The 22,717-nt window shown below is 43.2% G+C and overlaps 2 protein-coding genes across 2 annotated transcripts; both read left to right on the top strand.

Moving 5' to 3' along the window:
• Positions 1 to 312: 312 nt before the first annotated feature.
• On the top strand, positions 313 to 991 carry SPRR4 (small proline rich protein 4). The gene has a single exon (XM_020903568.2). It carries the CDS (start codon positions 328 to 330, stop codon positions 553 to 555), a length of 228 nt encoding a protein of 75 aa, XP_020759227.2. The 5' UTR covers positions 313 to 327; the 3' UTR covers positions 556 to 991.
• Positions 992 to 19,303: 18,312 nt separating this feature from the next.
• On the top strand, positions 19,304 to 21,103 carry LOC110143825 (cornifin-like). Its single transcript, XM_020903569.2, has 2 exons — positions 19,304 to 19,350; positions 20,386 to 21,103. Exon 2 carries the CDS (start codon positions 20,405 to 20,407, stop codon positions 20,792 to 20,794), a length of 390 nt encoding a protein of 129 aa, XP_020759228.1. The 5' UTR covers positions 19,304 to 19,350; positions 20,386 to 20,404; the 3' UTR covers positions 20,795 to 21,103.
• The last annotated feature ends 1,614 nt before the right edge of the window (positions 21,104 to 22,717 follow it).

A 22,717-nucleotide genomic window follows, 5' to 3' on the forward strand; every position in this document is an offset into this window, starting at 1 on the left:
TCTGGACCATCTTTTCATCCTCAGCTCAGCACCCCATCTTATTTCCTGTTAAGACTAAGAAATACATCATATATTCAATTGGGTCAGGCATCCATGGGAAGATTGAGGAAGATTAGAAATCAGAGTTTCAAAGACAAAGGGAGAAAGAAAGAGAGATTGCAATGAGTGTGTGTGAACCAACTCACTAGTCAACTTGAAGCTGTTAATTACTTACCCTTTGCTAGAGGAGAAAATCCTCTTTAGGAGTCAGAGGGAGAAGAGGTGGAGGGAGCTGATCTCATAGTGTCTCTACCTGGGTTTCTTCCAGGCTCACCTGTTCCTGCAGCCATGTCTTCCCAGCAGCAGCAGCAGCAGCAGTGCCTGCCCCAGATGATCCAACAGCAGCAGGTGAAGCAGCCGTGCCAGCCACCCCCTGTCAAATGTCAAGAGACGTGTGCACCTAAAACCAAGGATCCATGCGCTCCCCAGGCCAAGAAGCAATGTCCACCCAAGGGCACAGCCATCCCAGCCCAGCAGAAGTGTCCCGCAACCCAGCAAGCCCCCAAGAGTAAATAGAAGTAAGGATGGACTGAGATATACCTGCCTGCCATCCAGGCTACCAGATGCAGCCTTCTCTTCCTTCTGTTTCTCCTCTGATCCTCAGCTCCAGGATTTGCCCTCCTCTCCCACCTCCCCCTACTTAGTGTCCAATGAAGCACAGTCAGGATTTCTTCCTACAGAACCCCTTGTCTCACACATCCCTTGCTCCCAGTGTTCTTCTATTCCCCACTCTGACTCTCTCCTAGATGAACATGAGTGAGTTCCCAGCCTCTCCAGCTTCCAGTTTGGCCACAGCTATGGCCCCATCCATGTCCTAAAGCAAAAAATATATCTGGGCTCATGGGGACACCAAAGGCTGATGCATAGCTTCTGTCTCACTCCCTTTCCCAATTCCCCATCCCTGAGCTTCCCTCCTATTTCTTCCTCTAATAAATCTGCGCTTCATATCATTGCCTGTGTCCTGGCCCCAGTCTGTGATGTGGAGGCAATATTGGGGGAAGTGAGTATGTGAGTACACATGTTCTTATCAATACATCCTTAGGGGGCATGGGCATAGCTGCTCTCTAGTAACTAATGACGAGGGATGTCAGATGCTGACACATCTCTGGTAAAGGACGGGGAGAGAAATTCCAGGACTAGTTGACAGGAGTCTGGGAAACTCTTGCAAGCCAGTTGAATCTAAGAAAGGACAAAGAGTGGAAAAGTTTGGGAACTCCCAGCCTACTAGATGAATGTGTCTTTTGCCTATTGGAAGTTATTCTGAAAAAGAAGAAAGAACATACATAAATGACATGAGCATTACCAACCACTTCTACGAACACGTGTAAATGGATTTTTCATGTATTTATTTACTGTCCATTCATTTATTCCTTAACCCACACTCACTCATTCACTTGCTTATTTACCCACTCACTGAATATCTAGCAGATTCTAGCATGAAAATATTTTCCTCTCTGCCATGCTGCTTTTCCAGAGCTCTCCTGAGAGTCTATCCTGAGTTTTAGTCTATTTTCTCATGTAGGGAAAAACTGCCCCAGTACAAGTACAGAGTTTGTGCAGTTTTACAGTTGATTTTGTCAGTTAGCCCAATTTTGTGTAGCTTGTGAAAGAAGCCTAGATTTTACAGCTGGATTCCTAACTCTGGTCTGAGACTGGCTGCCTACATTAGAAAGAAGTAACAAAACTTCCCAATATAAAAAGAGATGAGAGACTTGGAAGGAGAGACCTTGTGTGGGAGGGAGATGATAAACACACAGTCAGATTTTCCTGCTTGGAGTTTTACTCTTCCTTTGGGATTTGCTCACTGAATTCCAGCTGGGCAACAGCAATCATAAATTGCTTCTTCATTTAACACACTGGCCTGAAAAGGAATAATATTATCTTCTCCATTTCCCCTTCAAATTACCATCTATGGCTAATATTTCAAAATAGTCATGACTTAAAACTTGGTAGGTACAGGCATTAACTAGGAAAGTCATAATGTTCTAAAAAACAGTTAAGATTCAGAAGTGAATGCTTCTAAGTCAAAGAATTATTTGACAGTCAAAGAATTATTATCTGAGCCCTGGCCCTTGCATCTGTTATTAATTCCTCTGGTGGGTAGAAAGGCTGGTATATCTTAGCAGACCCATTCCCTCCACCAAAACTCCAGCCAGATTCTCAGTCACCCAGACATGGCTTTCCATGTCTACCAGGAAGGCCCTGGCAAGTCCTTCCACTCAGACTTTTGGGTTCCAGAGATGACAGACTTCCTTGGACTTCCATTAAGAGGAGTGACTGAGACAATGAGCTCTGCTGGAGGCTGAATCCCCAGTCATTAGCTCAGTGAGGGGGAGAGACATCCATGCCTGGGACACGAGTGGCCAAGGACAGAGTCTTAGCTCTCTGTGAATATGAAGGACCCATCTCCTCCATAAGGCAACAAGTTTTTAATTTAATGCCACCAAGCAGAGATTCACAGAGTAACAATGTCTTAGATATGAAAATCTCATTCATATATATGGTGGAAGAAAGGTAATTTGTTCATTCCTGGCTTCCCTTCACATCACTTCGGTTCAGTCACTCAGTCATGTCTGACTCTTTGCAACCCCATGGACTGCAGCCTGACAGGCTTCCCTGTCCATTACTAACTCCCAGAGTTTGCTCAAACTCATGGCCATTGATCAGTGATGCCATCCAACCATCTCAACCTCTGCCATCCCTTCTCCTGCCTTCAATCTTTCCCAGCATCAGGGTATTTTCCAATGAGTCAGTTCTTCGCATCAGTTGGCCAAATGATTAGAGCTTCAACATCAGCATCAGTTCATCCAATAAATATTCAGGACTGATATCCTTTAGGACTGACTGGTTTGATCTCCTTGATGTCCAAGGGATTCTCAAGAGTCTTCTCCAACACCACAGTTCAAAAGCATCAGTTCTATGGTGCTCAGCTTTCTTTATCGTCCAACTCTCACATCCATGCATGAGTACTGGAAAAACCATAGCTTTGACTAGAGGGGCCTTTGTCAGCAAAGTAATGTCTCTCCTTTTTAATGTGGTGTCTAGGTTGGTCATAGCTTTTCTTCCAAGGAGCAAGAGTCTTTTAATTTCATGGCTATACTCACCATCTGCAGTGATTTTGGAGCCCAAGAAAATAAAGTCTCTCACTGTTTCCATTGTTTCCCCACCTATTTCCCATGAAGTGATGGGACCAGATGCCATGATCTTCATTTTATGAATGGTGAGTTTTAAGCCAGCTTTTCCACTCTCCTCTTTCACTTTCATCAAGAGGCCCTTTAGTTCCTTTTGCTTTCTGCCATAAGGGTGGTGTGTATCTGAGGTTATTGATATTTCTCCTGGCAATTTTGATTCCAGCTTGTGCTTCATCTAGCCCAGCATTTCCCTTGATGTACTCTGCACATAAGTTAAATAATCAGGGTGACAATATACAGCCTTGATGTACTCCTTTCCCATTTTGAACCAGTCCATTGTTCCATGTCCAATTCTAACTGTTGCTCCTTGACTAACATACAGATTTTTCAGGAAGGCAGGTAAGGTGGTCTGGTATTCCCATCTCTTGAAGAGTTTTCCACAGTTTGTTGTGATCCACAGTCAAAGACTTTAAAGTAGTCAAGGCAGCAGAAGTAGATGTTTTTCTGAAATTCTCTTGCTTTTTCTATGATCCCCTTCACATAAAGTAACATAATGTCAGAACACAAAGGGGCATTATGCATCATTTGCTTCAACATCATGGACCAAAGAGAAAATGTAAAAGCTCTCCCATAATTCCTATATACTCTGAAATATAAAAATTACTGGACTACTCCAAAACTCCTACCACAATGCTGCAGCATGAGGTAATTACTTTTTCCCAAATACATCATTAAGCTATGATACCTCTGTTTTTTGGTTTACACTACTCCTTCTGCCTAAAATACCAGCTCTTCACTTTGCCCTGTAGGAGATCCTTTGGTCTTAAAGGTCTGGTTCAGATTTTTCCATGGAACCTCACTCAATATCTGGAAAGAACTGAAACCTCCCACAAGCTCTTATGACACTTAGATTTCTATTATTAAGTAATATAATTATTATAATTATTTTATGAATCATGCATATAATTGTTTTTTTGCATTGTATTTCTCTTTTATATGTTTCTTTCCCCTATTATATTATGAAACCTTGAAGTCTAAGATCTTACTATTCTTAATATTTCCCAATTGCACAATGACTGGCTTTTCCAAATAAAGCTAGAACTTCTGATTCTGAGTGAAATGGGTTTGCTTGTGGCCAACTAGCAGTCTAATAAAAGCTAGAAGAAGTTTATAAATATCTGAAGTTGGCTGGGGTCCCCAAAACTCCAGAGATAAGATAACTTAAGAGGCGAGTTGCACTTTGTAACCCTGGGATCATTTGTGAATTCTGGGCATGAGTAGAAGAATGAAAACCTGGATTTTCTACTGTGAAAGACTCGTGGGGAGGCAGAAACCAAAAGAGGTGGTAGTTGCTTTGAGGGGCTTCAAGCAAGTGACTAATTTCCATGTTAGTGAATATTTAGTGAATGAGGGAATTTACAGGTCAAGATACTAAAAACCTAAGCAGAAAGTTTCTGAAAAGAAGAGTGGAGTTTTTAGTAGTTTTAGAAGACATTGATTGGAGTATGTGAACTGCCAAGGAGAAGGGTTTTGGGGAATACACCAGATTGGAAGTTTAAAACTGTAAGGCCAGGGCAAACCAATCTGTTATGATAGAAAATAGAATAGTGATCATCCCTGGAGAGACTGGAGGGGACATAGTGGAGCTTTCCTGGCCTCCAGAAATGTTCTCCCTCCTGTGGGTGATGGTTATGTGGGTGCATATGCATATGCAAAACTCATTGAGCTATACTGAAAATATGTGCACTTTTCGTTTTGTTAGTTTTTAACTTCAATGAAAATAGAGACAAATATCTCATAATATGCGTGTGTGTATCAAATCATATTGTACACCTAAAATTTATACAATATTATATATCATTTGTATCTCAATAAAGCTGGGGAGTAGGAAAGAAACGAAAGGTGTCAATTGCCTTAAATAAATTTAAAATAAATAATAATTTATATAATAAATAATTCATTGAAAGATATGTGAGACCTCTGTACTAAAAACATAAAACATTATTGAAACAAAAGAACTAAAAGCACAGCCATGACATGTGCTGGAAGACTCTATTACCACCTAACAGATTCATACAAACAATCATCTGACTCATTACAAAAAGTAAATAGCATTATAAAAATTAGAAGAGTATTTTTTAATAAATGGTGATGTGTCAAATAGATATTCATATGTCCATAACATTCAGATACATGTTAACCACCACCTTACACATTCACAAAAGTAATCCTTGATACACTATAGACCTGAATTTGAAAATTAAAAATATATGATTTTGGAAGAAAACATAGAAGAGCTTGGTGTAAGCAAAAATTTCCTAAACAGCACAAAAGTGTCATCTATTAAAAATTTAATTTGGTTACATTAAAACTAAGAACTTCAGTTCACCAAAATATACACAACGACACAGACTTGGAAAACTGTATGCACATACACACATATGTATATTCTTGTGTATGCATGTATATGTGTATGAGTGTTTGTATGCAATATAGATATAAAATATAATTATGGTCACTTCAGGTCAGGAAGCAACAGTTAGAACTGGACATGGAACAACAGACTGGTTCCAAATAGGAAAAGGAGTACGTCAAGGCTGTATATTGTCACCCTGCTTATTTAACTTATATGTAGAGTACATCATGAGAAATGCTGGGCTGGAAGAAGCACAAGCTGGAATCAAGATTGCTAGGAGAAATATCAATAACCTCAGATACGCAGATGACACCACCCTTATGGCAGAAAGCAAAAAGAAGAACTAAAGAGCCTCTTAAGAGGAGAGTGAAAAAGTTGGCTTAAAGCTCAACATTCAGAAAACTAAGATCATGGCATCTGGTCCCATCACCTCATGGGAAATAGATGGGGAAACAGTGGAAACACAGTTAGACTTTATTTTTTTGGGCTCCAAAATCACTGCAGATGGTGACTGCAGCCATGAAATTAAAAGATGCTTACTCCTTGGAAGGAAAGTCATGACCAACCTAGATAGCATATTTAAAAGCAGAGACATTACTTTGCCAACAAAGGTCCGTCTGGTCAAGGCTATGGTTTTTCCAGTGGTCATGTATGGATGTGAGAGTTGGACTATGAAGAAAGCTGAGTGCCGAAAAATTGATGCTTTTGAACTGTGGTGTTGGAGAAGACTCTTGAGAGTCCCTTGGACTGCAAGGAGATCCAAGCAGTCCATCCTAAAGGAGATCAGTCCTGGGTGTTCATTGGAAGGACTGATGTTGAAGCTGAAACTCCAATACTTTGGCCACCTCATGCTAAGAGTTGACTTTTTGGAAAAGACCCTGATGCTGGGAGGGATTGAGGGCAGGAGGAGAAGGAGATGACAGAGGATGAGATGTTTGGATGGCATCACCGACTCGATGGGCATGAGTCTGAGTAAACTCCGGGAGTTGGTGATGGACAGGGAGGCCTGGCATGCTGCGATTCATGGGGTCGCAAAGAGTCGGACACAACTGAGCGACTGAACTGAACTGAACTGATATAAATATAAGATATAAAATAGATAAAGCATTGTATTCAGAATATATAAAGGACTCCTAGATCAATAAAAATCACTGTTTTTTAGGTAACCTACTAGAAAAATGGGCAAAGATTTGAACAGGTCATGAAAGAAAATGAGCAATAACTGTATAAAAAGATGCTGAACACTCTCTCTGATATCTTCAAGGATATACAAATTATAATGAAAGCATGGTACCACTACACAATCCAACATATTAGCTAAAATTAAAAGCACAAACAATACTAGGTTCTCATAAGAAATGGATAAATCGGAACTGTTGATGGGAGCCTACACGGGGCAGCCACTTTGAAAAACTATTGCACAGTACTTTCTAACATTGAGCATACACATCTCATCCCAGCAAGTTCATTCTTCAGAGTATATACAACAGGAGTGTATACATATGACACTAAAGCACGTGTATGAAGATGCTCATAGCAGCAGAATTTGTAATAAGTCCAAGCCAAAAATATTCTAAATACCCATTTAATTATACAATGGGATGCTACAAAACAATGACATTAGACACATTATCCTATACAGCATGGGCAAATCTCATAAACACAGTCTTGAGGGAAAGAATGCAGACATTAAAATCACATATTGAATGATTCTATTTACAGAGTCAGAATGACTAGAAGGTGAGAGGAAGGCTGTAGTAGGGGAAATTGGTCAAATTCTGTCTTTATCTGGGTCCTAGGTAAATGGATGCAGCCACTTTGTGAAATTTCATTGAACTGCATGCAGTTTCCTGTATGGGTCTTACCTCATGGTAAAGAATCTGCCTGCAATGCAGGAGATGCAGGTTTGATCCCTGGGTCAGGAAGATCTCCTGGAAGAGGAAATGGAAACCCACTCCAGTACTCTTGCCTGGAGAATCCCATGGACAAAGGAGCCTGGCGGGCTACAGTCAGTGGAGTCACAAATTGTTGGACACTACTGAGGCGACTTAGCATACACACAGTTTCCAATATAATATCCTGCTTCCAATTTTTTAAAGGTTATATTTCCAACCTTAATTTACTTGAAAAATGATGCTTTTTTTTCAATGTTCCTGTGTGTATTTCACTAATTTCCTCTCCCATCATGTCTTCAAACCCCATTCAAAATAAATCAATAAGATTAAAACAATATTTCTGTTCTTCTGCAGAAAGGAAAGTGTACTTAGAACTCTAAATACTACAGAAACGGGGGGAAGGCTCATTGCCATTTTCTCTCTCTATCCTTCTTCCTCCACTTGCCTGGAAAATTCTCTCCACCCCAGAGCAAAATAATGCCCCACCTGATCCACTTGCCCAACTGGGTGATCACAAACCTGGTCGGCTCCTATTTTCTGCCACTGCCTCTTCTGACCAAGAGCCCCTTAGAGACCAAGTGCCCAGGCATGGGTGTCTGCACTGGAGCTGTTCTGACAGTTCCTTTGGAGAAAGGGACATGGGTTCTGTAGTCAGACTGAACAGCACTGAATCTCAGAATCTCTTGTTTCCTAATTGTCCAACTGCATCCAGTCACTTACATCCCGAGACTTAGTTTCCTCATATGTGAAAAACTGTAATGGTTTAATAACAATTATTTGCAGAATTTTTGTGGTGATAATATCTATAAGTTGACTGTATTGTATATTGTATATGCTCAATTGACATATTATATATGCTCAATAAATGGTTAGTCTTACAACTATCTTTTACAACTGGGGAAGGTAGCTCCAAAACATTAGCCTAAGGACACCCCTATGCCTAGAGAGTGGCCATATGGAAGTGTCTCTTCTGACTCAGGAATCTATGCTAACTGTAAATTGTCTCTTTCCCAGCGTGGAGAGCACCCAGGTCCAGGAAAGAAGGGACATGGGTCCTTGTTCTGGCTCTGCTACTAAATAGACCGATGGTTTTCAGTAAGTCCCTTAACCTGGGTCCTTTGTCCACAAAATGAGAAGCTGGATTGGATGTTTTCTTTCTGCCCAACAATTAGGTGGGTCCATGCATTGGGGTAGGGCTTCCTCAGTGGCTCAGCAGGTAAAGAATCCACCTGCAACACAGGAGACACAGGAGACGTGAGTTCAATCCCTGGGTCAGGAAGATCCCCTGGAGAAGGAAATGGTGTATTCTTGCCTGGAGAATCCCATGGACAATTGGGGTGAGGGGTGCTTTGTACTTTTGTAAGTGCTATTCCCTACCCCACCCTCTCTATTCCCATAAGAGTGGATCTGCTGATCTAATATGTAAAGTCCACATGTTCTGGGCATGGGCAAAGTCCAGGAAATGAGAGAATAAACAAATGAAAGAAGGTCAGGGGACTTCCCTGGCCGTCCAGTGGTTAGCACTTCACTTTCCAATGCAGGGGGTGAGGGTTCAAACCCTGGTCGGGAAGCTAAGATCCCACACATCTCATGGCCAAAAAAAAAAAAAGAAAAGAAAAAAAAACCCCAAAACATAAAACAGAAGCAATACTGTAACAAATTCAATAAAGAATTTTTTTTTTAGAGAATGTCAGACTTATGAACAATTTCAGATGAAAGTAAACCAGAAAATATTTTTTAAAAGTTGCAACTGTGCATTTTAGGTTTTGAAAAGTAAAGATTTATTTTGAATTGGCAGAGGAAGGAGGGAGGCGGGAAGCTATAATTTTCAGTACTTTGGGACTCCAAAGTTCATAATTTGGCCCTGCCAGAAGCTTCCTGGATGTGGGAGGCATAGACCTCTAATTCACTGAAGGAAATAAGAATATGTCACTCCAGATATGCCTCTTTGACATAAAAAATTATTTCATGCTGAAAGCAATTAAGAAACAGCAAAGACAGAAAAATCAACCTCCCCACCCCGCTCCTTTTGGCCTAAAAGCAGAATATAAATTCTAATACTGGGGATAGAATCTCATCAGACCAGAGATGGCAGGAGAGGAATCTGCAAACCAATCTTCCTCCATTAGTTCCTGCTCATTTATTTACCTCCCCACAGTCTGCTGCCCTTGGAAACCTAAAATTGCTTTCCTTTGCCCTGTCATTTCTCTACAGATGTATTGGTATTTTTTGAAGATGCTATACAAGCCACAGTCCTGGGCCATAGCTTTGAGTTACTTATTGTTTTAGAGTGATGTGCGCTGTGTGCATTAATAAACTGATTTTCTCTTGTTGATCTCTTTCTTTTTTTAAGGAGTCCTAGGTAAAAACCTAAAATGGGTAGAGGTAAAGTCTTGTTTCCTTTACACTACCAAAAATTGTCAGTATCCTGAGCATGATGGTATACAAGCAGGTGACACAGAATCATCTCTTGGCTTCAGGCCACTGAGTCCAAAACCAGCCCAGGCAAACCAGCCTGAGCCTGTCTTTTGATGATTCCCTGGAGGGAAGGTGGGGGTTCAAGGGTATGTGGAAGTACTTAGCCTTCTTTGAATGGAACTTAATTGCTTTTCAAGGTTCCCAATATCCTTAGGCCAAACACTCACATCCACGAGCATCTAGTTGCATCAACATCAACACCAACAAGTGCCCCAGTAAATTAGCACCACCCTGTACCTCCTTCCACCTGAAGGAGTTATGGACTGGGGCTCCTTGTCTGCATTAAAGTCCTAAGAGTTGAGATATTCTGTTGGAGCAATGATTTTCAAACCTGCTTGCCTCTGAGGACTTAAAAAAAAAAATCAACTGATTAAATAAATCTCAAGTGGAGTCCATAGGGATATTTTTAAAGATACCAGATACTGTCCATTTCAATCAAGGTAGAAAAACTATTGGGTTTAGAATCTAGTGTTTCCCAACTTATCTGGTCACAAAAACCACATGATGAGCACTTTAGAAATACAGATCCCCAGGCGTCCTCTGGCTACTCGTATTACATGAAGATGAATAGGTTGTTGCTGTATTTTAACAAGCACCTCAAGTGACTCTTATGCTTAGGTCAGTTAGGGGAACACTCCTCACTGATGGGTACTGAGTCCCAGAAGCTCACAGAAGGCTGCCCATTTCTCTACCAGACTTCGTATAGGCTGGGACTCCATGCTTGACATGTGGTTGTCATTCAGCAAATATGTGTTAAATAAATGGCTGACTACTTCCCAAATCAAGACAATTATGGAATGTCCTGAGTCACTGGAGACGAGTTTCTAACAACAAATGTACTTCAGACTCTCAGGAGAAGCAGTGCACTTGATATCTAGAATCTATCTGCTATGCTCCGCTCACTACCATAGTCACTTTACATGTATAATCTTACTTAATAGTAGCTCTGGAAGCACATCTTGTCATTCCTAATGTATTGTAAGATAAATTGAGATTGATTAAGGTCTCAGAGTCACAATGCTAAATTTGCTTCTTGGCCCTTCCACCTATTTACCATGTAAATTTGGGCAGGGGACATTCTCTGTGCTTCAGCTTCCACATCTGCAGAAAGGCTTTCATGACCTGCTCCTAGCAGTGATGTTGTGGGGATTAGTGTCAAGTGCCTAGAACAAAGTCTAACACTGTGTAGATGCCATGTCTTCTCCAAGTGATCTCCCCAACTCAGGAATTGAACCCAGGGTCTCATGTGTCTCCTGCATTGGCAAGCAGATTCTTTACCACTGAGCCACCAGGGAGGCCCTAATCAAATAGGAGCTATTATTATTAAGAAACTTTCCCAATCTCTCTCTGTCTCTCTCTCTCTCTCTCTCTCACACACACACACACACACACACACACAGCTAGTAAGGAGCAGAGCTAGAACTTGAACATAAGACTTTATGTTTTCAAATCTGTGATCTGTATTTTTAAATTTATTGTTGTTTTAAAAATTATTTATTTTTTGGTTGTTCCAGGTCTTAGTCGTGGTGCATGAGATCTTTAGTTGCAGCATTGGGATCTAGTTCCCTGACCAGGAATTGAATCTGGGCCCGAGCATTGGGAGGGCAGAGTCTTAGCCACTGGACCATGGAAGTCCCCTCAAATCTGTGACATCTAGAAGCCATTCTGCACTCTGGAGGTGTTTTCTGTAGAGGTGGATCAGTGATGAAGCAAGCACAGCTGAACAAACAAGACGGAACCAACAACTACAAACAGCAGTCACCTCCAAGAGGGTTTTGGACTCTCCGTCCAAAGATGCTTAGTCATGTGGTTATCAGTCTGCCCCTTCAACAGCCCAAGGGGCAATGAGTGATCAGTGGGGGGCATTTATCTATGATATAAATCTGAACCATCCCTGATTCCATTTCAAAACTCAGTAGCCTCTTGTTCTCTCTGTGTATGTCTTTGATCATGTATACCCTATCCTACTTCTATTTCAAGATAGAGAAACTCTGTCTAGAAAAAACAACAGTTAGGCAAATGCTCGTTCAGCTGTGTGAGAATGTCAGGACCCAACCAGGATTCCCCCTCCTCCCTCCGCTCCCTCTTCTTCTTCTTATCCTATTCCTTGTCCTATCCTCCCTCTCCTCCTTCTAAGAGTAGCTCTCCAGCATATAGAATATCCCACAAGTATTGAGAAGCAATATGGCAAAGTTGTTAAGGGGCTGTGTCCTGGCACATCCTACTTTTATGACCTCTTGGGAAAGTTCCTTTTCATTTTTCTGCCTCAATTTCCTTACCTAGGGCATGTCCACATCATTGCCTGATCGGCAACTTTAGCCAGACCCTGCCCTCCAACTTGAGTAAAGTATGGACTGCATGGTCATTGCCAGTAACCAATAACTTATATATAATCTGACGAACACGTGCATCTGCAAGCGTCGTAGAAAACGTGAGAGGCGATAAAGCAACGGTAAAGCCCAAGCGTGTGGCCCCACTCTAGAAGGGCACCCTGTCCTTGGGTCCCTTCTCTTTCACACACACGCACAATGAGAGAAGAAGACGAAAAACACACAGACAAGAGAAAGAAGATTCATGAGATTTGAAGTGAAAGGAAACAATGAGACAAATTAGCAAGAATGACTATGTACAACATTCGTTCATCCTAACAGTGTTTGAAGCACCATTTCATTTAATCTTTACAATAATCTTGTGAAATGCAATTAAAGTTCCTATTATAAAAAATAGGATGTTGAAGTGTTGGAAGGTTAGGTAACTTGCTCAAGGTCATCTAACTAACAAGAGCATAACAACTGGCCCAGGCACTAAGCCTTGGCCCTTTCTTTCTTCTTACCTCAAGTAAAAGAAGCAAGATTTAAATTTTTATCCATCCTTTCAGGGGGAAAGAAAAGAGGGAGGGTAAAGAACTCTGTTCTTAGGAAGACAGGTTTCTATCTGATTCTTCCACTAAAGAAGCCATGAAGCACTATTCATAATAGCCAAGATACTAAAGCAACCTAAATGTTCATCAACGGAGGAGTGAATAAAGAATATGTGGCATATATAGCTATAGATATAGATATTACAATGTGTGTATATATATATATATGTATATATATATATTTATGCAATGAAATATCACTCAGTCATAAAAAAGAACAAAATGATGCCACTTGCATCACGGATGGACCTAGAGGTTGTCATAAGGGAAGCAAGTAAGAAAAAAGAAAGGCAAATATCATATGATATCATTTATATGTGAAATCTTTTAAAAATGTTACAAATGACTTTATCTGTAAAACATAAATAGTCACGGATATAGAAAACAAACTTTCGTTACCGAGGGGGAGGGGTAAACTGGGAGACTGAGATTGCCATATACACACTACTGTATGTAAGTAAATTCCTGATAATGGACAAGGTCAGTGTTCACTCCCGTCCCAAGAAGGGCAGCGCCACACAATGCTCAGACTACCACACAATCACACTCATCCACACGCTAGTAAACCAATGCTCAAAATTCTCCAAGCCAGGCTTCAGCAATACATGAACCGTAAGCTTCCAGATGTTCAAGCTAGTTTTAGAAAAGGCAGAGGAACCAGAGATCAAATTGCCAACATCTGCTGGATCATCAAAAAAGCAAGAGAGTTCCAGAAAAACATCTATTTCTGCTTTATTGACTACGCCAAAGCCTTTGACTGTGTGGCTCACAATAAACTGTGGAAAATTCTGAAAGAGATGGGAATACCAGTCCACCTCACCTGCCTCTTGAGAAACCTGTATGCAGGTCAGGAAGCAACAGTTAGAACTGGATGTGGAACAACAGACTGGTTCCAAATAGGAAAAGGAGTATGTCAAGGCTGTATATTGTCACCCTGCTTACTTAACTTACATGCAGAGTTGCTGCTGCTAAGTCACTTCAGTCGTGTCCCATAGCTGGCAGCCCACCAGACTCCGCCGTCCCTGGGATTCTCCAGGCAAGAACACTGGAGTGGGTTGTCATTTCCTTCTCCAATGCATGAAAGTGAAAAGTGAAAGTGAAGTCTCTCAGTTGTGTCCGACTCTTAGCAACCCCATGGACTGCAGCCTACCAGGCTTCTCCGTCCATGGGATTTTCCAGGCAAGAGTACTGGAGTGGGGTGCCATTGCCGAGTACATCACGAGAAACGCTGGGCTGGAGGAAGCACAAGTTGGAATCAAGATTGCCAGGAGAAATATCAATAACCTCAGATATGCAGATGACACCACCCTTATGGCAGAAAGTGAAGAAGAACTAAAGAGCCTCCTGATGAAAGTGAAAGAGGAGAGTGAAAAAGTTGGCTTAAAGCTTAACATTCAGAACACTAAGATCATGGCATCTGGTTCCATCACTTCATGGCAAATAGATAGGGAAACAGTGGAAACAGTGGCTGACTTTAGTTTTCTGGACTCCAAAATCACCACAGATGGTGATTGCAGCCATGAAATTAAAAGAGGCTTACTCCTTGGAAGGAAAGTTATGACCAAAATATAGACAGCATATTAAAAAGCAGAGACATTACCTTGTCAACAAACGTCCATCTAGTCAAGGTTATGGTTTTTCCAGTGGTCATGTATGGATGTGAGAGTTGGACTATAAAGTCCAATTGAGCTGAGCACCGAAGAATTGATGCTTTTGAACTGTGGTGTTGGAGGAGACTCTTGAGAGTCTCTTGGACTGCATGGAGATCCAACCAGTCCATCCTAAAGGAGGTCAGTCCTGAATATTCATTAGAAGGACTGATTTTGAAGCTGAAACTCCAATACTTTGGCCACCCAATGGGAAGAGCTGACTCATTTGAAAAGACCCTGATGCTGGGAAGGATTGGGGGCAGAAGGGGAAGGGGATGACAGAGGATGAGATGGTTGGATGGCATCACTGACTCAACAGACGTGGGTTTGGGTGGACTCCAGGAGTTCATGATCGACAGGGAGGCCTGGCGTGCTGCAGTTCATGGGGTTGCAAAGAGTCAGACACGACTGAGCGACTGAACTGAACCGAACTGAATAATGATCTACTGAATAGCACAGAGAGCTCTTCTCAGAAGTCAGTAATGACCTTCATGGGAAAAGAATCTGGAAAAAAAAAAAGTGGATATGTGTATTACTGATTCACTTTGCCGTGTACCTGAAACTAACACTCCTGGTGAGCTACAGTCCATGGGGTCACAATGAGTGGACAGGACTGAGTGACTAACACTCTGAAACTAGTGCACCGTTGTACATCAGCTAGATTCCAATAAAGAAAGAGGCTGTTTGGCCTGGACCAAGTCCCTTCCACATTCCACCTCCCTCTTGCGCCCTGCAGACTGGGCCGGGCAGAGGCTCACCAGCACTAGGACTTCTGCGCTCTCTCCAGCTCACCATTCATGTGGGCAACCAGTGCTCCTGTTGCCTCCTGTGCCGAAGCAACCAGGAGGCTTCTAAACACCTAGGTCTGGTCCTTCGTCTCCTTTTCTTTTATAGATGGGGGCACTGTGTGTTATAGACTTTGTTTTCCTTTAACCATCTGAGCCTGAAATGTGGGTGGGTGGGGGGTCAACATTCTGGTCTCCTGAGCTCCTCACAATGTCAGGGGGAGGGTGACAGTAAAACTCTCACATGTTTCTAGATGTTACCATATTTTAAATATGGGTTCCTGTGGTAAAATGATGGGCTTTTGAATTTGGCAAGTCAGTCCCTGTGTGCTCTGGGCCTTGGGGAAGGAAAGCAGGAGGGAGTGACCTCAGTCAGAAAAGGGAGAGTGTGATCACTGTGTTCACAAGTCTGGGGGTCCCCTTCCTTGCTCTGTACACAAGTGAGGAACTAGCTCCACACTCAGAGCTAGCTAGTGGAGGAAAGATTCCCCAGCTGGTCCCGAGGGGAGCAGGGTTTTGACTGCGGAGGAGCAGCAGCCTCCTGTGAAAGGTCAAGGAATTCTGAGAGACGCATTCGCCATCAGAAACCACCCAGTTTCCCCTTTCTTTGTGTGGGAAGTTTATGGAGCCAGGTTCACTGGCTAACCCAACCCTGATGGTAAAAATCAGACCTTCTTTGAAAGGGAGAACTGACTTAATACCAACCACTGGTGAGCTTCAAATGAACAAATGGGGAAAATGATGTCAGGGGTCAAGGGAAAGTTACAGAGTCGGGATCCAGAGCAGTGTGGGGTGGAGCGCAGGAAGCACAAGTCAAGACAGGCAGGAGAACCCAGTCAGGGTGGGGTACTGGGTAACAGGGAAATTCTTTGACATCCAGAGCCAAGACCCAGAGCTGGGTTCAGATCGTCCAGAGCCTGAGACAAGCTGGGTGATACCACAGGACAGAGAGCAGGAAGCAGGTTCCTCAGGCCTGAGAATCTTACCACATGTAGCAACAGATTCTGCCCCAAGCCCCCTATGTCAGGAGCCTGTGAGAAGGAGGTTGGGTGAAGAGAGGGACCTGGCCCAAGCCCAGAGGAGTGTTAAAGTGAGGTGAGAGGCTAGGAGCTCGGCCGTCATCATGGTGCTGGTAGCAGGCCAGAGGGAGACAGATCATTAAACTGGCTGACCATGAACACTGGGTGGAGAAGGCAGCGGAAGCTGTCTGTCCCTAAGCTTTGCTGAACCCTAACTCTCCCTTTCAACTCATTTCTCGGAAATCAGATTATGCCATTCATCCATTCACCCATTCATTGAGTCAGTCAGTCAGTCATTCTATAGTCACCAAGCCACTGAGCAGCCCCTACTTGCCAGGCACCATGGGTGGATGTGGACCGAGGGTGACGGGCGCGCAGTGGGAGGCCCAGCTAGGACTCAGGGTCATAAGAGATGACCGCCTGCGGAGCCAGCATGTGCTCCATAAACATTTAGGTTTGTGTTTGGGGGTAGAGGAAGGAGGAGCTATCTATACACCTGGGTTTAAGGGTGACTAGGATTCTCCGAAGGCCACACCTAGTAACATACTGTGTTTTGAGGGAAGCAGTGACTTCAGATTCATGTTGCGTTCATCAGAGGAAATTGCCAGTGTAAGGACAATCAGGGAATCCCTGCTCTTATGTCCCCAGAAAGAGAAGCCCATGGTGAGGAGACTCTCTAGGATCCGACCATCATGGAGGGAAGCTATGCCTGGGCAGATGCTCAGAAGTATCTACTGCTATACTCAATGCTATTACTGTTAAGGGCACCTAGGTTCTGTCACTATGCCCCTGGGACTTCCTCCAACGTGAAAACAACTATGCTTCAAATGGACATTTAAGCATTTCAGCCTTTCTCTTCCTCTCTTAGACCCAAGCCACTGAGCAATGATAAACTAGATGAGCCCCTTACTTTGCCCTATGCTAACTCATGCCCCTTCTATTTTTTAGCAATGCTGGAAATACCTTCTGTTTATCCCCAGAGCCACTTTAAACATTCAGCAGCTTTCCCCCCTACTTAAGAGGACTTATCTTAGCAAATATTAAGGGCTCACTCAAAAGGCAAGGCTCTTCCTGACCTCACACTGCCACTCACACAATACTTTCCCAGGACTCTGAGTGGGCCCAGCTCCAAGCCAGGAAGGCTGAGCTCCCCCTTTCCACCTTTAGTCATTTTCCTGCCTGAGCTTAATTTGCTCTGTAGGCATTAGGAGCAAGGATGGGTTAGTACAAAGATGAACATAGGATTTCTGTGTGGAATTCGTTTTCTCTTGGGGTCTCTTGTTTGATCTTGGGTGAGTTATTTCACCTCTCACAGCCTCAAACTCTTATCACTTGAGAAGCGTGGATCTAGTGAAGATCTCAGAGACCCATTAAACTAGAAGCTCTGAACTAGGCTGTGACCCTCACCCTAGGGAGTTCTTACTCTGAGGGGAAGGGGTCTTCATACTGGGAAAGCTCCTAGAATGAGACATAACAGGTGTATATTAAGGACTTGTTCAATGTTTATTGAATGAATGAGGATATAGATATTACTATGGGAACACTGTTGAATTGATGGTTTTGAACTGTGATATTGGAGAAGACTCATGAGGGTTCCTTGGCCTGCAAAGAGATCCAACCAGTGTATCCTAAAGGAAATCAGTCCTGAATATTCATTGGAAGGACTGATGCTGAAGCTGAAGCTCCAATAATTTGGCCACCTGATGTGAAGAGCTGACTCATTAGAAAAGACCCTGATGCTGGGAAAGATTGAAGGCAGCAGGAGAAGGGGACGACAGAGGATGAGATGGTTAAATGGTGTAACCAACTGATTGGACATGAGTTTGAGCAAGCTCTGGGAGACGGTGAAGGACAGGGAAGTCTGGTGTGACACATTTCTGAGTCCATGGGGTCACAAAGAACCGGATACAACTGAGAGAATGAACAACAACAGCAACTGTTGTTTTGAGCAGACACATTTCTGATGCCCAGAAATCCTCCCCAAAGACACAGAGCCAGAGAGAGGAGGAAACCATTGCAGCCAGCAAGATTCTCAAGGTGTTGGGTCTGGAGTAGGAAGTGGGCAAGAGGTGAGGAAGTGTTCATTCTGGAGGGCTCCATGAATGGACTGGGGATAAAGGTGGTTAGAGAAGACGACCAGGGTTTCAGGTGGGGGTGGTATAGAGTTGTGTTAGGAAAGAGGGCAGGGCCATGTCCAGAAGGCTGGGTGGAGTGGAGAGAAAAGTTTATCCCAGAAGAGGAATTAGCTCTTTAAAATCTCTGAAATAGGAGAGGGGTGAAGGTGTGGTTGGGGAAAGCAAAGCAGGTTTACCCAGATTAGCAACCAGTCAGAGAGGGGTGAGGTTGGTGGTGGTGGTGGGGGGGTGATAATTAAGTAATTCCAAATGTGTGTAGTTTAATGGAGTTAGGAGAGGACAGGGGGATGAACATAAGGGTGTAGGACATTTCAGACAAGGACTCTATAACCAGTCAATTTCGTGATCTCTTGCATCTACCATTATAAGGCAGACAGCACGTGACCACTTCAGCTCATCTGATCCCCTTCCTTTCCCACTTGTTCATCTGCTCAAATGTGTTCTATCCCACAGCACATGAGGAACAGCCATCCCAAGGAAAAAGGCAGCAGAAAGTGGCACTACCACAAAAGGACTCAGTTCTTTCTTCAGGATTAGCTCATGAAACACTCCAGGAAGCCTGAGGTTCACCCCTCCCCCAAACAAGCCCTATTCTGGGTCTAAGGGGGAGGGGCAATTGGAATTAGGCCCAGGTGACATCACTGTCATGCAGCCAGTGCCAAAGAATATCAAGTGGGTGGTTTTCATCACAAAAGCTGAGCCAACTGATAATTGAGGGGAGTCAGGTGAATCATGTTTGACAGGTAAGGAATGAAAACAGAGGGGCCCCCAACGATTGTATTTCCTTGAGGCAGGGCTCATTCATTGTATAAAAAGCCAGCTGGCCCGTTGACTTCACAACCAACTGGAGCAACCAGACAACCTGTTCTTCTCTGTGTACCAGGTGAGTCTCTGATTAGAACCCATTTGAAATTTTTATTTTATCATTGTTGGAAAGTGGACAGAGGCAAACATGTATAAGAGGGCTGAAGAAGGGCTATCTTTATTGTAAATGAAACATGGTTTGTGTTTGAAAGGACATTAGAGCTGGTGAAGGTAGCCCCTTCAGTGGACAGCTATGGAACTGGGGGTCAGAAAGGAGGACAATCTGTAAGTTCTCAAGGTAAATTAGCGGTAGTGTTATCACTAGAACTCAGGACACACTTAGCAACACCATGATTCTCTGTTTATGATAACTTATTATACAAATTTTAATTCATAAGATGGACCTCTACTGAATATTTATTATATTTAAGGCACAGTGCTAGGCACTGTGGCGGGGATCAAATGGTCACAGAACTTACTCAGCAAACTTACAAGCTAGCAGGGAAGATAATGCATGTACACACGAGTAGATGAAATCTAAAGTAGATAGTGACTGGTATCAGAGAGGGGTCAGGGAAAGGCAGCGGCAGTTTGGGGGAGCTCAAGAAGAGCTCCTGGTAACGACGCATGATGTGAGCTATGATGGAGGAGTATTTGGACCCACAGAGATGGGAAGGGAAGCATTTCAGAGAGGACTGTGTACACAAAGGCCAGAGAAAAGTCAGAGAAACTTAGACTCTATAAACTCAAACAATAAGTCACAGGGTGTTCTGTGTGATACTAGAGGTGTGTACAGTGTGGTTCTTTCTACAACATCACTTTCTAAATGACTTAATATGTGGTCTTGAGTGTTTATCGATAAGGGATGTGACATGTCTGAGGAAGAAAGGGAGCCGAGGAATGAATCCCCCTGAAATGGCAGAGAAATGACTTGCCTTGAAGCTCCTCCTCTTGAAAAAAATCAGAAATTGTCAAAGCATATTTTAACTCTCAAATTTAGCTAGGAGGAACAGAGACTGTCTCCTCTAAAGGGGCCTGAAATGAAACTACTTGGCATTTAACTTGATTTCTTCTCTGTTTAATCAAATCATTGAGTCAGTTTTTCTGTCTCTAGGTCTAGCCTCCTTTGAAGGATGAGTTCCCATCAGCAGAAGCAGCCCTGCATCCCACCTCCACAGCTTCAGCAGCATCAGGTGAAACAGCCCTGCCAGCCTCCTCCCCAGGAACCATGCATCCCTCAAACCAAGGAGCCATGCCACACCAAGGTTCCAGAGCCCTGCCACCCCAAGGTTCCGGAGCCCTGCCACCCCAAGGTTCCTGAGCCATGCCACCCCAAGGTTCCGGAGCCCTGCCACCCCAAGGTTCCGGAGCCCTGCCACCCCAAGGTTCCGGAGCCCTGCCACCCCAAGGTTCCGGAGCCCTGCCACCCCAAGGTTCCGGAGCCCTGCCATCCCAAGGTTCCAGAGCCCTGTCCTTCACCAGTCGTCCCAGGGCCAGCTCAGCAGAAGACCAAGCAGAAGTAATGTGGTCCACATCCATGCCCTTGAGGAATTGACCACCAGCGGCTGAATCTCCTTTCCCATCTGCTTCTGTTGCCCCATTTGCAATTAGTGTGCTGTCAGCCTGAATCATAACCCCTCCTTCTTTGTACCCTGTAAAATGCTTCCCTCGCATTCAGTCTGGAAGGTTCCTGAGCTTCTGAATCAGGTTGTAAAGCTCACTGGCTGAGCTAGTCTTCCGGCTGCTCAGGGCTCATCTGAAGAAAGATGTTGGGGTTGGGGGAATCGAGTGAATCTTCCCTGCTCTGCCCCCATTAAATATGTTTAACTCAACAGCTGACTGTATGTGTCATTGGCTGATAGTTTCCTTCAAGGTTCTTTCATGTGAAGCAGAAACTGTCCACAGCAAGGGCTGGCTGTGAGAGCTGCAGTCAGAAAAGACTGAGACATCGGGAACATGTGTGTGTGCGTATACTCACAAGCACTGCTAGGCTGGCATTGGGAGAGCAGGCAAGACCACCAGAGTCTGTAACTTTGGACAGCCTGAGTTAGAGCAGGACTTCCTTCTTGAAAGAGTAAGTTATTCATATCTAAATCTCTGACTCTACCCACATTGCCTTTATTTTGTTGTTATTTCTTTATTATTATTCCTGTTCCAACATGATTATCTATTCTTCACTCATTCTCCCTGCCTGATGTACCCCACACATGGAGCCAAGCTCTTAAACACACTCACAGACACAAACACACACACACACATCTTCATCCACACATACCTGCCCACACAGTCACACACAGACACACACACACAGATCCCCCAAATTACAAAATACACACACACACACACACACACACACACACACACACACACAATGATTTAATCAACTTGCTCTTTTTTTGTTGTTCTTTCACTGGATCCCCAGCATGAAGACCCCAATACATAACAGCAGGAAGGAAGGTAGCAGCCACAGTGTGTGCCCTAGGAGGAACCTGAAAGGGGTGATCTTCACTGCTATCTCATAGGAACATACACTCACACAAATACACACTGACATAAAGACACACATGCCTTCCCCCTCTCTCCACACACACACAGGGTGCCTCTCAGAGTAGAATGTAAGAGCAAATGCAGCAAATAAAAATGGAAAAGAAAAGTTTAGGCAAGTATAAGGAGGAAAAGAGGTAAATCATATGAGACCAAAATTAAAATAAAGTTAAGGGAGAGCAGATAATAAGATACAAAAGGCAACCTAGGTATCCATTGATCGATGTGTGGATAGAGATGATGTGGTATATACATACACAACGGAATGTTACTAAACCACAATAAAGAAGAGAATCTTGCCATTTGCAGGAAAATGTATGGGCACAGAGGGTATTATGCTAAGTGAGATAAGTCACATAGAGAAAGACAAATACTGTATGATTTCACTTATATGTGGAGTCTTTAAAAAACAAATACCAAAAAACAGAAACAGATTCAAAGATACAGAGAATGAACAGAAGGTCACCAAAGGGGAGGGTTTGAGGTAATGGGCTTCTCTTGTGCCTCAGCTGGTAAAGAATCCACCTGCAATGTGGGAGACCTGGGTTCGATCCCTGGGATGGGAAGATCCCCTGGAGAAGGGAATGGCTACCCACTTCAGTATTCTGGCCTGGAGAATTCCATGGACTGTATAGTCCATGGGGTCGCAAAGAGTCAGACATGACTGAGCAACTTTCACTTTCACTTTGAAGTAATGGGCCAAATAAATGAAGGGAATTAACAGGTAAAAAGTTCCAGTTATAAAGTAAATGTCACAGAGCTATAATGAACAGTAAATACTGTCAATAATATTGCAATACTTAATGGTGACAGAGGATTACTAGACTTATTGTGGTGATCAATTAATGTATATATAAAAGGTGAATCTTTGACCACCTGATGAGAAGAATTGACTCATTTGA

This window comes from Odocoileus virginianus, chromosome 5 (assembly GCF_023699985.2).
Source record: "Odocoileus virginianus isolate 20LAN1187 ecotype Illinois chromosome 5, Ovbor_1.2, whole genome shotgun sequence".
NCBI classification, from domain to species: Eukaryota; Metazoa; Chordata; class Mammalia; order Artiodactyla; family Cervidae; genus Odocoileus; species Odocoileus virginianus.

Bases quoted from the DNA above. Each gene is read 5' to 3' on its own strand.
- LOC110143825 (XM_020903569.2), top strand. From the start codon at position 20,405: ATGAGTTCCCATCAGCAGAAGCAGCCCTGCATCCCACCTCCACAGCTT.
- SPRR4 (XM_020903568.2), top strand. From the start codon at position 328: ATGTCTTCCCAGCAGCAGCAGCAGCAGCAGTGCCTGCCCCAGATGATC.